Source organism: Myotis daubentonii, chromosome 1 (genome assembly GCF_963259705.1).
Source record: "Myotis daubentonii chromosome 1, mMyoDau2.1, whole genome shotgun sequence".
In the NCBI taxonomy this organism is placed as follows: domain Eukaryota; kingdom Metazoa; phylum Chordata; class Mammalia; order Chiroptera; family Vespertilionidae; genus Myotis; species Myotis daubentonii.
Window position 1 is genome coordinate 74,806,952 of NC_081840.1, and position 12,537 is coordinate 74,819,488.

The following is a 12,537-nucleotide window of genomic DNA, read 5'->3' on the forward strand; positions in this document are numbered from 1 at the left end:
TTATATGGATTTTTCAGCAACATATTTCCAACCTAGACAATTAGAGACCTATTTCAGCAAGACCAGATTAGTGCTAGTCTACCCTGGATAAACCAGGGCAGTATTTCAGGTTTGGAAAAAAATAGTAACTATTGATACATAGTGTTTATTGCTTCCCCCATGGTGGCGTCAATACATACCTGAGTTCCCATCTATCTATATACAGTTATTCAATGATTTGATGGTCTTTTTGCAGCTCACAGACCCATGAAATTTTTCAACAACTCCAGCACCATCACTGGCTTCATCCTCCTGGGCTTCCCTGGCCCCAGAGAGAAGCAGGTCCTCCTCTTTGTGCTCTTCTCTGTTGTCTTCCTCCTGACCCTCATGGGCAATGGTTCGATCATCTGTGCTGTGCGCTGGGATCAGAGACTGCACACCCCCATGTACATCCTGCTCGCCAACTTCTCCTTCCTGGAGATCTGGTATGTCACCTCCACTGTCCCCAACATGTTAGCTAACTTCCTCTCTGACACCAAGGTCATCTCCTTCTCGGGGTGCTTTCTCCAGTTCTATTTTTTCTTCTCCTTGGGTTCTACAGAATGCTTTTTCTTGGCTGTTATGGCATTTGATCGATACCTTGCCATCTGCCAGCCTCTACACTACCCAACCATTATGACAGGACATCTCTGCACCAATCTTGTGGTCAGCTGCTGGGTACTTGGCTTCCTCTGGTTCTTGATTCCTATCACTATTATTTCCCAAATGTCCTTCTGTGGCTCCAGGATCATTGACCACTTCCTGTGTGACCCAGGTCCTCTGTTGGCCCTCACCTGTACCAGATACCCTGCAATAGAGTTAACTAGCTCCACCTTAAGTTCTCTGCTCTTATTTATTCCCTTTATTTGTATCATGGTGTCCTATTCTCTGGTTCTACAAGCTGTGTTGAGGGTTCCCTCAGCAGCTGGACGAAGAAAGGCTTTCTCCACCTGTGGATCCCATCTGGCTGTGGTTTCTCTTTTCTATGGCTCAGTGATGGTCATGTATATAAGCCCAACATCAGAACATAAAGCTGGAATGCAGAAGATAATGACTTTGCTTTATTCTGTAGTTACTCCACTCATTAACCCTGTAATATATAGCTTGAGGAACAAAGATATGAAACATGCGATAAAGAAATTATTTGGGATAGAAACAGAGGCACGGATACATGAAACAGTCTGACAGCTGTCAGAGGGAAGGTTGAGAGGACTGAATGAAAGAAGATGAAGGGATTAGCCAAAGAATATATATGCATAACTCATAGACACAGACAACAGTGTGGTGATGTCAAGAGGGAAGGGGGGGCTAAGTAGAACGGGTAAAGGGGAGGAATGGGGACATCTGTAATAGTGTCAATAATAAAAATAAAGAAAATAAGAAATTATTGGGGACATAAACGTAAGAGTCTTGATTTAAAATATTTGGGGGGACATTATCTGTTTTTAATTTCTTTGATTAAAAAAAGACTATCTGACATCACTCAGAAAATTGTTCATTGCTTTGAGCAATGAGCACATGATGCAGTGTGCAGATGATGTTTTGTTGAGTTAGACACTTGAAACCCATATGGCTTTGTGAACTGATGTCACCCCAATAAACTCAATAAAAAGAAAGAAATTTAATAGAATTTTTTTAAAAAGAAAATTGTTCGTGGTTTTTTTTGTGTTTTTTTTATTTCCTAGAATTTATAGGACTATAAGGAATCTCAAAGATGTACTCCATCCTCATAATTTTACAAATGATAGAACATATATTGAAAAACTGAGTTGAGTTTGTTAGGAAAATATAATTAAAAACAAATCTCCTGCCAGCCCAGAAAAAATCTCTCCACATAGGTAGAAAATAATAAAATAGTTTTATTATTAAATAAGCATGAAAGCAATAGAATATGTACATCACAGGCAATCTACTAAGAGACGGCAGAGACAGAAAGGAAGCTAATCCTTTTATATAGCCAGGCAAATACATCCATTACATGCATGGTCTCAAGATAAACAATAACTGGTCCTCAAAAGACTTGACTGCATCATTTATCACACAGAGTTAACCATAGATTCACCTGGTAATTGGCTCATACAAAGGAAAAATAAACACATCTGTATGGACAGAAGGTAGTTTTGCAACTTGGAAGTTAGGGCGCCAAAGTTAGACTCCTACCCTCCACAGAAACTGGAACACTGAGGGGTGCTACCTACCTTGATGATTACATTTCAAAGTGACTTGCCAGGTCAGTCCTTGACAAAGACATTCTGGAGTCATAAAGCTGGCAAGAGGGTTTTTTTTGCTTTTACATGTATTTCAAAGATTTACATGTATTTCAAAGACAGAGAAAGAACTTAATTACACATTTTCTTAAGTATGTTCTAAAAAAAATTTTTTTTTAAATAAAATAAAAGGAGAGAAGAAAGTCTCTTCCCTTGTTTTCAACAGAAATAACTTTTTATGTGTATTTGCCTTTACAAATTACACAAGGTTATAACCCTAAGGCAAAACCTATTATTTTTTTAACAACATTAAATTGTCTTTTCTAGCTGAACTTATAGCATTATCCTTGAGAACATCTGTCATGGTAGCATCAATTATAAACAAAAGATAAATATGCATAATATGGATAAATATCTTCAGATCATTAATGAAAATAACACCCAGCCAGCATAGATCAGTGGTTGAGTGTTGACCTATGAACCAGGAGGTCACGGTTCTATTCCCCGTCAGGGCACATGCCTGAATTGTGGGCTCGATTCCCACTAGGGGGCGTGCAGAAGGAAGCCCATCAATGATTCTCTCTCATCATTGATGTTTCTATCTTTCTCTCCCTCTCCTTTCCTCTCTAAAATCAATGAAAATATATTTTAAAAAATAATAATAATGAAAATAACATCAGCACAATAGGAAAGATGCCAAACATATGAAAAAAGACATTCTATTTCATTCAGAATTAGAGAAAACAAAGAAAACTATAACACATGTACCTATTTTCCCTAAAAATTTATAAAGATCACAAATGGTGTTCTGAAAAGCAGAACTCTAATTCTTTGCTCATAGGGCATAAATTGGAACAACATTTATGGAAGACATTTTGCCTAAAACCATGAACATTTAAAGGGCATTCCCTTTGACTTAGCAATTCCACTCCTAAATATTTGTTTGAGTAATATTCTCACACATAAGAATAATGGTGTATGTACAAGAATATTAACTACTGTTTTTAATAACAAAATATTAAAACAATCTAAATTCCCATTAATTAATAACTAGTTAAGTAAATTATTGTATATCCATAGATTGGAATATACTATATCACTGTTAAAAATGAAGATCTGGTCTGGCCAGTGTGGCTCAGCAGTAGAGCATTGACCCAGGAACCAAGAGGTTGCTGGTTCGACTTGGTTCAATTCCTGGTCAGGGCACATGCCCAGGTTGTGGGCTCCATCCCCAGTAGGGGGTGTGCAGGAGGTGGCTGATCAGTGATTCTCTTTCATCACTGATGTTTCTATCTCTTTCTCCCTCTTCCTTCTCTCTCTAAAAATCAATAAAAACATATTTTTTTAAAAAACGAAGATCTGTACATGTCTGTTGGTATAAAAATATCCTCAAAGTGTACTGTAAATGAAAAGCAAGATAAAAGAGTTCCAGATCTTGGGCTATCTTTCATGTGAAGAAAAATTATGTAGATATGTATATGTTTATGTTCATAAATACATTGTATGCTTCTTAAATAAGAAAAAACTAGTAACTGAATGCTTTTGAGAAAGAGAATTGGTTGTCTGGAGACAGAGAGGGAAGGAGGCATTTTCATTTTATATGCCTTTATATTTTTAAAATTTCATTTTATATGCATGTATCACTATTAAACATACATTTAAACAACATTTAATATTTACATTAAAAATAAAATTTTTAAGTATTTTACTATAAAATTAAAACCAGGAAGGTATTTCTTCATAATTCTTTAATACTTTGGGAAACTAGAAAGAGGACTAATCATTGATGGAAAATGAAAAAGAACAAAACTGATAACCTCTGGGTATCATCTCACTAAAATTCTTTGGTTCTGTTGGACCAAAGTAGTAAATATCTTCCTCCTATGAGAGTAAATAAAGTATAAAAATTGAAAGTAACCTTTTTTCTTTAAATCTTCACCCAAGGATATTTTTCCATTGATTTTTAGAGAGAGTGGAAGAGAGAAGGAAAGACAGAGAGAAATATCTGTCATTCCCTCTCTCAAAATGAGAGAAACACATCAATTGTGTTGCCTTCTGCATGAGCCCCAACCAGAACCTGGGACTCTTCAGTTCGCAGGCCAACGCTCTATCTACTGAACCAAACCGGCTTAGGTGAAAGTGGCCACTTTTTTTATAATTATTGTATCTACTTCATCCTCTGTCATTTTTTTTTTCATTTAAACAGTTAAACACATTCAATATGCAAGGCACTGAGCTAGAAAGTGAATCATATACAGAAGTGAATAGGACACATTTCCTTCCCTTGTGGAGCTCATAAACAAGTGGTAAATGAAATAAGATGTGCTGTAAACAAGGAAATCATAAGTTTTTATGGGAGCAAGGAAAAGAACAGTAAAGATAAACTCCAGGAGTATTAAACGGCAAGAAAGCATGGCAGTCCTGGCCCGTGTTTCCCAATGGTTAGAGTGCTGGCCTGTCCCTCCAAAGCTCATGGGTTCGATTCCCAATCCAGGGCACATACTTTGGTTGCCGATTTGCTCCATGAATTAATATGTCCCTAAAGAGTTGACAGATTGTTTACATTTCATTTCTATTTAAATTGATTTATCTTACAAGTGTCAATAAACTCCTAGAATGGAAGTAGGACTACAAAATATAATACAAATCACAACTTAGAACCCAGTTTATTTAAATATAGATATATATACATATATGTGTGTATGTGTATATATGTGTGTATATATGAGAAAATATGAAAAATAATTTTAAAAATATCACAATGTGTAACTATATTACTGAAGAAGTTTTCACATTTTAAAATATATTTTTATTGATTTCAGAGAGGAAGGGAGAAGGAGAGAGAGAGAAAAACATCAATGATGAGAAAGAATCATTGATCGGCTGCCTCCTGCATGCCCACCACTGGGGATCAAGGCTGCAACCCAGGCATATGTCCTGACCGAGAATCGAACCATGATCTCCCGGGTCATAGGTCGATGCTCAACCACTGAGCAACACTGGCTGGAGAGGAGTTTTCACATTTTACTCCAGTGACAGATCTACATGAAATATGTTTCAGATCATAAGTAGATCTTTATATTTAGAATATAACTCTTCTTCTAACCTAAGGTAAATGGCCTTCAGAGCTCCAAAATCCTTGCACAGTAAATAATTCTGTGAAATCACTTATCCATGGAATCTTTTCCATATTTTCCTTCTGAAATATTCATGTTAATTTCCCCAAGATAAATGCTTTATCTGTGAAGACAATCTTTTTTGTAAATTGATTTCAGAGAGGAAGGGAGATGGGGAGAGAGATAGAAACATCAATGATGAGAGAAAATCATTGATTGGCTGCCTCCTGCACACCCCCTACTGGGGATCAAGCCCCCAACCCAGTCAGGTGCCCTGACCAGGAATTGAACCATGACTCCTGGTCAACCCTCAATCACTGAGCCACACCAGCTGGGTGTGAGGACAATCTTTTACAGTTCTTCGCATTTCTCTACTTTTCCAATTTTCATATTCATTCACAACCCAGAAGAGTGGTAGTTACAAAGTAAATGTTGATTAACTAGTCGCTAATGGATTAATTAGTTGCTAATGCATGCTCAGTTGGGCATAAACCACAAAAGATCTGCTGTGGTTTAAGGGCTGATTCTAAAAGTGACCATGAGGTACTAAAAATGAAAGCTCCTAATCACTTGATAAATATAAGTAATCTGACTGTTTTTTATGCTAAATAGGTTTTTTATATGATAGTAAAGTGACAAATTCAGTGTTCTAAAGTAGTTTTCTAAAAGTCAAATCACTCCTTCAAGTACATGTAAATGAATCAGAATTCTACAAAAAAAGTACACTTCTACTTTAAAAATATCTTTGACACTGGAAAATAAAACTGGCTGCTGTGCAACATAAGTGAGTTGCAGAATGGAGTAAGAAACTCTGAAATATTCATGAACGTCTACTCAAAAGGTTCTGTTTTTTTTTTGTTTTTTTAATAATGAAATAAAGTATTTTCAGGTATTACCCAGAATTCATTGGTGAACACTAAACTGAATGGCTCTGCTAGTTTAGTTTCATAATTAGGATAAAGAAAAAAAGAAAATTCTCCCATAATCTAATCTCTTTCAGCTAGTATGACCAATAGAAAGGAGACAGCAGAATAGGTAAAGCAAAAATGTTTTGTAGTTTCTCCTAAAAAGTGGGGGGGGAGGGGGCGTGGGAGAGAGAATATGACGAATGTGTATAGATGACATATTTAGATACATTCTTAAAGAGCTAAATTGTTTGATGTTTTTTGTTTCACAAACTTTCATAATTCACCTTTCCAAATAGAGTGAATAGTGCTGTTAAAAATCTATAATAATAAAACCATAATATGCTAATTAGACCAGAAAGTCAAATGTCCTTCCAGACAAAGCCTCAGCACTGCAAGGGCTGAAGGCAGGCAGTGGCAGCAGCTGTGGGATGATGGGGGCAGTGCCTTCCCCTGATCGGCCAGGGTTGCCTCCTGCAGAGGGAGGCCAGACTGTGGCTTAGGTGCGCTCCCAGTGGGGAGTGGGCCTAAGCTTTCAGTAGGACATCCCCTGAGGACTCCCGGACTGTGAGACAGGGCAGGCCAGGCTGAGGGAACCCCCCACCCAGTGCACCCAGTACCATTATATGACTGTTAGGAGATTTGACTTGTGGTGGTGAGCACAATACAATATACAGATAATGTATTATAGAATTGTACACCTGAAACCTTTATAATTTTATTAAACAATGCCACCCCCAATAAATTCAATAAAAAAGTTTTTAAAGAAGTACTAATTGGTAGTTACAAAATAGTCATGGGGCCCTGGCTGGTTTGGCTCAGGGAATTGGCCTATGGACTAAAGGGTCCCAGGTTCAATTCCGGTCAAGGGCATATGTACAGGTTGCAAACTTGATCCCCACTGTGGGGTGTGCAGACGGCAGCCAATCAATGATTCTCTCTCATCATTGATGTTTCTCTCTCCCTCTCCCTTCATCTCTGAAATCAATAAAAAAAATTAAATAGTTGTGGGGAAGTAAATTACAGCATAAGGAATATAGTCAATATTATGTATGGTGCAAGGTAGGTACTGGAAATATGCCAGAAAAAGGGTCATTTTGTAAAGTGTATTTTTGTTTATCCACTATGCTGTACACCTAAAACAAATACAAAATATTAAATGTAGGCTGTAACTCCAAAAAAGGAAGGGGAATCTGCAGATCTCTTAGTAGCTCCTGCTGGGTAACCTTAAGTAGAGGCTAAATTAGCACCTCCTTAGATCCAAGAGCCAGTGTACGCAGTGGTCAGAGTGGGACCATCCAGATTACAACTCCTCAGATCCATAAGGGACACACTCAGGGGGCAGACTCAGTGAGCACCAAAGCCCCACTGAAGCAAGTCTTGCCCCAGAGGGGTGTCTTCAGCACAGAAGTTCTCCCAGTGCAGACACAGCCGATTCTCACTGCCAATTGGCCTGGAGGTCAATTCCTCCCAGTGATACCTACAACAATCAAGGCATAACTACAACAAGACTGTGCACAAAGCCCACAAGGGGGTGCACCAAGAGTGTCTACCTCAGGTAACTGGGGAGGCTGAGCCACTGGGCCCTATAGGGCACCTAGCACACAAAACCACTCTATCAACACAGGGAAGCATAAAAAATGCGGAGACAAAGAAACAGGTCACAAATGACAGACATGGAGGAAAGCAAACGACTGGATATAGAGTTCAAAACCACATTTATAAGGTTTTTCAAGAATTTTATGGAAACCGCCAATAACTTTAGTGAGACCCTGGAGGATATGAAAAAAGACCAACTAGAAATTAAGCATACACTGACTGAAATAAAGAATAATATACAGAGATCCAACAGCAGACAAGAGGATCCCAAGAATCAAGTCAAAGATTTGAAATACAAAGAAACAAAAAATACCCAACTGGAAAAGCAAAAAGAAAAAAGAATCCAAAAATGTGAAGATAGTGTAAGGAGCCTCTGGGACAACTTCAAGCGTACCAACATCCAAATTATAGGGGTGCCAGAAGAAGAGAGAGGGCAAGATATTGAAAACCTATTTGAAGAAATAATGGCAGAAAACTTCCCCTACCTGCTGAAAGAAATAGACTTACAAGTCCAGGAAGCGCAGATAACCCCAAACAAAAGGAATCCAAAGAGGACCACACCAAGACACATCATAATTAAAATGCCAAGAGCAAAAGACAAAGAGAAAATCGTAAAAGCAGCAAGAGAAAAAAGTCAGTTACCTACAAGGGAGTACCCATACGACTGTCAGCTGATTCTCAACAGAAACTTTGCAGGCCAGAAGAGAGTGGCAAGAAATATTCAAAGTGATGAATAGCAAGAACCTACAACCAAGATTACTTTATCCAGCAAAGCTATCATTCAGAATTGAAGGTCAGATAAAGAGCTTCACAGATAAGAAAAAGCTAAAGGAGTTCATCACCACCAAACCAGTGTTATATGAAATGCTGAAAGGTATTCTTTAAGAAGAGGAAGAAGAAAAAGGAACTCTTACCATTTGCCACAGCATGGATGGAACTGGAGAGCATTATGCTAAGTGAAATAAGCCAGTCAGAGAAGGATAAATACCACCTGATCTCACTCATTTGTGGAATATAATGAACAACATAAACTGATGAACAAGGACTGTTCCAGAGACGGAGAGACATTGATTGGACTGTTGGGCCTTGGAGGGAAGGTAGGGGAGGTTGGGGGTAAGGGGGGAAAGATCAATCAAAGGACTTATATGTAAGCATATAGGCCTAACCAATGGACATGGACAACGGGGGCGTGAGGGCATGGGGAGGGAAGGGTAGGGGGTAACGTGGGGATAAGGACACATATGTAATATCTTAATCAATAAAAGATATATTTTTAAAAAAATACAGAGGGGATATGGACAGGGAACCAATGACCTCTGTACTAACACCACCTCTGAGAATTCTGTGAGGATATATCTGGGATGAAGGAACAATGAGAGGAGAAGCTAAGAATAAAAAAGAATGAAAGAAAAAGAGGACATTTCATAAGTTAGCTCTCTACATCCATGTGAGTAAATTAATCTCCCTGGGTTCCTCACTCCACAGGGTTTACCTCTCCCACCACAGTCATCAGTGCAGAGTGTTCCTGTCAACTTTTCAGAGGGTAAAATTACTCACTCAACAAAAATATATTATCTTCCATTATGTGCCCGTATCATAAAGTGGCTATGACACAAGGACATATGCAAGAAATGGTGAGGAACACGGAAAACAATAGCAATGATAATAATAGGTTATGGCTAAATCACAGGGGTCCTGGTTTGCCACTTTTGAATTTATGTTGTGGACAGAGGGAAACATCAAAGCTATTCAAACAAGGAAATAAACTGGACTGACAAGTCTTTGAGATGAAACTCCTTCCACAGCTGGGGGTAAATGGACAGAAAATGAGAATGAAGAAGGTGAAGAGCCCCACTCGCAGACGCACCTGCTGGAGGGGAGCTACAGATGCCCTGCTCTGCCCTCTCTTGGACCTGGGAAGTGTTCCCTGAGCTGTTTGAGGATCACAGGGCCACCGTGAACAAGAAAGGAAAAGATTTATAAGAAAGCCAAGGTGATCCTGGGAAGAAATTGATTCCTGCTGTAACTGTACAGCCCTCCATGCCCGAGGTCTCATCATACTTCCAGCCCATCTCTTCTTTCTAGGAAATCAGAGGCGGCTTTGCCCTCAAAACCCGTAACTGGCACCACTCATTTGATGTCCAATGAATACCTTCCTGCATTGGAGCTACTACACCGTGTGTTATGTGGATGAGGTGAAAATTTCCCCCTTCCCTTCTTGGTTCTTGTGGCTGGTTGAATAATTAACATGATGTAAGACAGATTAACAGAAGAAAATCAAGTTTTGATACTTATTTATGGGGAATTCACATAAGCAAGAAAATTCCATGGACACTAAGGGAAAAAGACGTTTATGTGTCATTCGGGACTAGCGAGAAAGAGACAGTAGTCTGGAACTTCAACAGAAATTAAGACAGGAACAGGCCTATCTTAAATTCCTTGAGGTGATTTGAGAAGAGGTCAAATGTTCTTCCTGAGTCTTATTTCTTAAAAATAAAATAATGCTCATGCCAGACACATTTTGGGATGGCAAATTTTGCTTCCCTACAGTTGGCAGTTACTCTGAGTCGGCTTAGAGACTGATTAGATCTCATGCTGTCCCTGAGAAGTTTGGGGCTGGAAAAGGTAATATTTTCTACTCTAACTGGAAAGCAAAGGCAGTAGGCATCACGGTCTCCAGAGAAGGAGGCTCCAGGGAAAGGGAAGAACTAACACAGAAAAGTCTCCTGACACTGCTCTCCTTCAGGAAGTGGTAAGTTAATCCTCATGGAGCAGGGCTCACTCCCTGGAGGCTCTGCTTATAATCCTTCCATCCTCCAACAAGCACTGAGAGAGCTTCACCCTATCTCTACGCCTCCGCTCACTTATGGTTATTGTCGAGGAGACCACCTCTCCTCCCAGGAAGATCAGACACCATCTTCAGGTTTGGATTCCCCTCTCATCCATGAAAGGAGATGATATAATGCTTAGATAAGAAAAGAAACATTAAACATCTAGAAAAGCTCCTCCCCTCTAAGTAAGGCTCCTGTTCACTTTGCCTCAGCCATTTTACATGGCTAACGATTCCCAAGCATCACTGTGTGCCAGGCCCTAGAAAGTACTTCCACATATGTTACCTCATTCAGAGTCCTCAGTCCTTTGGTGAACGTGTTACTGTGCCCATTCTACATTGAAGGAACTGGGAAATAGTTTATATGATTGAAATAGTTCCACAATTGGCTAATTATGAGTGCTCACTTCGGCAGCACATATATTCAGTTGAAACGATACAGAGAAGGTTGGCATGGCCACTGCGCAAGGATGACACACAAATTTGTGAAGAGTTCTGTATTTTTTTAAAATGTCAAATTATGATTGATAACTCAAACCCTAAGTTCCTTGCTCCAAATCCTTGGTTTTCCTACTGCTTTAGCTGCCTACTGCTGCTCATAAATAGAAAAATCGTTCTTATTTTCAAGGGCTTTGCAGACATGGGCAGGTGTGAAAACCACCTGTCCGAATGGAATAAAGCAGGCAGATGTGCTGCTGTGAGAGCAGGCCAATCATACTTCCACACCATTGTGCCTTCTTAGACCAACTTTGGGGGGGGGGAAATAAAGTATCAAAGAAATGCCTTTCTCTCATGTTATATATTATAGCTCAGGACCAGCTAACCTGACTGGATCTACTTCCACCTTTCCAAGATATAATGGGGGTGAGGGTGTAGTTTGTTTTGTTTGGCTTTGTTAAGTAACTCAGCAAAGCATTCCGTATGCATAAACACAGCTGGGACGCCACTGCATCCACACTCTCACTCTGCCACAGTGCTTTCAGTAGCTGACTCAGACCTGTCACTGTGGACAACGCCAGCTTACCTTTGTGCCTAGTACACACCACTGCTGCTTCTGTACATGGGAACCAGATAATAAAAGGTGAGTAACACTACTTGTTAGAAAATTTTTTTCACCCACTGTCAATTCTGTTAGGTCAAGCATTAAATGATGATGGCACACAGAGAATCATTTTTCACACACTGCTTGTTATGTAAGGCAGCTTTGTCAGATTCTGAAAGTTGAAGAATTGCCTAGAGGGAGTTGGCAGAATCTTTGGGCTTCATGTATAAGTGACAAGCTATCCAACTGATGTTTTCATCCGAGAGATCAATGTAACTACAAGATCACCTCTAGATTTGTTAAAGTCTTGATATCATGAGTATTGTGACATATTTGCAGTGGGATTAAAGCATTTTATAATGAAAAGTGATCAAAAATCATACAATCCTATTCCCTTTTCAAAGAAAGAAAACAACTCTTACAGAGATTTAAGGACTCCACTAGCACCACTAAGCAAATTTGTTGCAATGCTGAAACAAATTTGTCCATCCTGCTCTCTCTCCTATTTCAACATCCAGAGCTGGGGGACCGTAATGATCTTTAGCAGTCAGAGAGGTAACATCTGGGTGGGGTGGGACATGTCCTACCACCCAGAACATTTGATCTCCCGTTACTTTCTTTCCATGGAATTCCTCTCAAGTCCGGGCCAACACTCTGGTAGCTTCATGTTATTTGGAGCCTTTCTTGTATGTTTTGTATGTTTCATTTCCTAAAATTTCACATCTCAGGTTTTCTGAAGTTCAAATGAATTGGCAAATATCTATTATCTATCTATATTTTCTATCTTTATAAACTGTTAGACAATTGTTTCTTTGATAAA

The 12,537-nt window shown here is 39.2% G+C and overlaps 1 protein-coding gene and 1 non-coding gene across 2 annotated transcripts; both read left to right on the forward strand.

The window, feature by feature from the left end:
• The first annotated feature begins 240 nt into the window (after window positions 1–240).
• LOC132222274 (olfactory receptor 11G2-like) lies at window positions 241–1,203 on the forward strand. Its single transcript, XM_059677196.1, has one exon. The coding sequence runs from the start codon at window positions 247–249 to the stop codon at window positions 1,201–1,203; it is 957 nt and encodes a 318-aa protein (XP_059533179.1). The 5' UTR covers window positions 241–246.
• A 9,871-nt stretch (window positions 1,204–11,074) lies between these two features.
• On the forward strand, window positions 11,075–11,180 carry LOC132223869 (U6 spliceosomal RNA). The gene has a single exon (XR_009450541.1). It is a non-coding gene; the product is annotated as a U6 spliceosomal RNA (small nuclear RNA).
• Window positions 11,181–12,537: the final 1,357 nt, after the last annotated feature.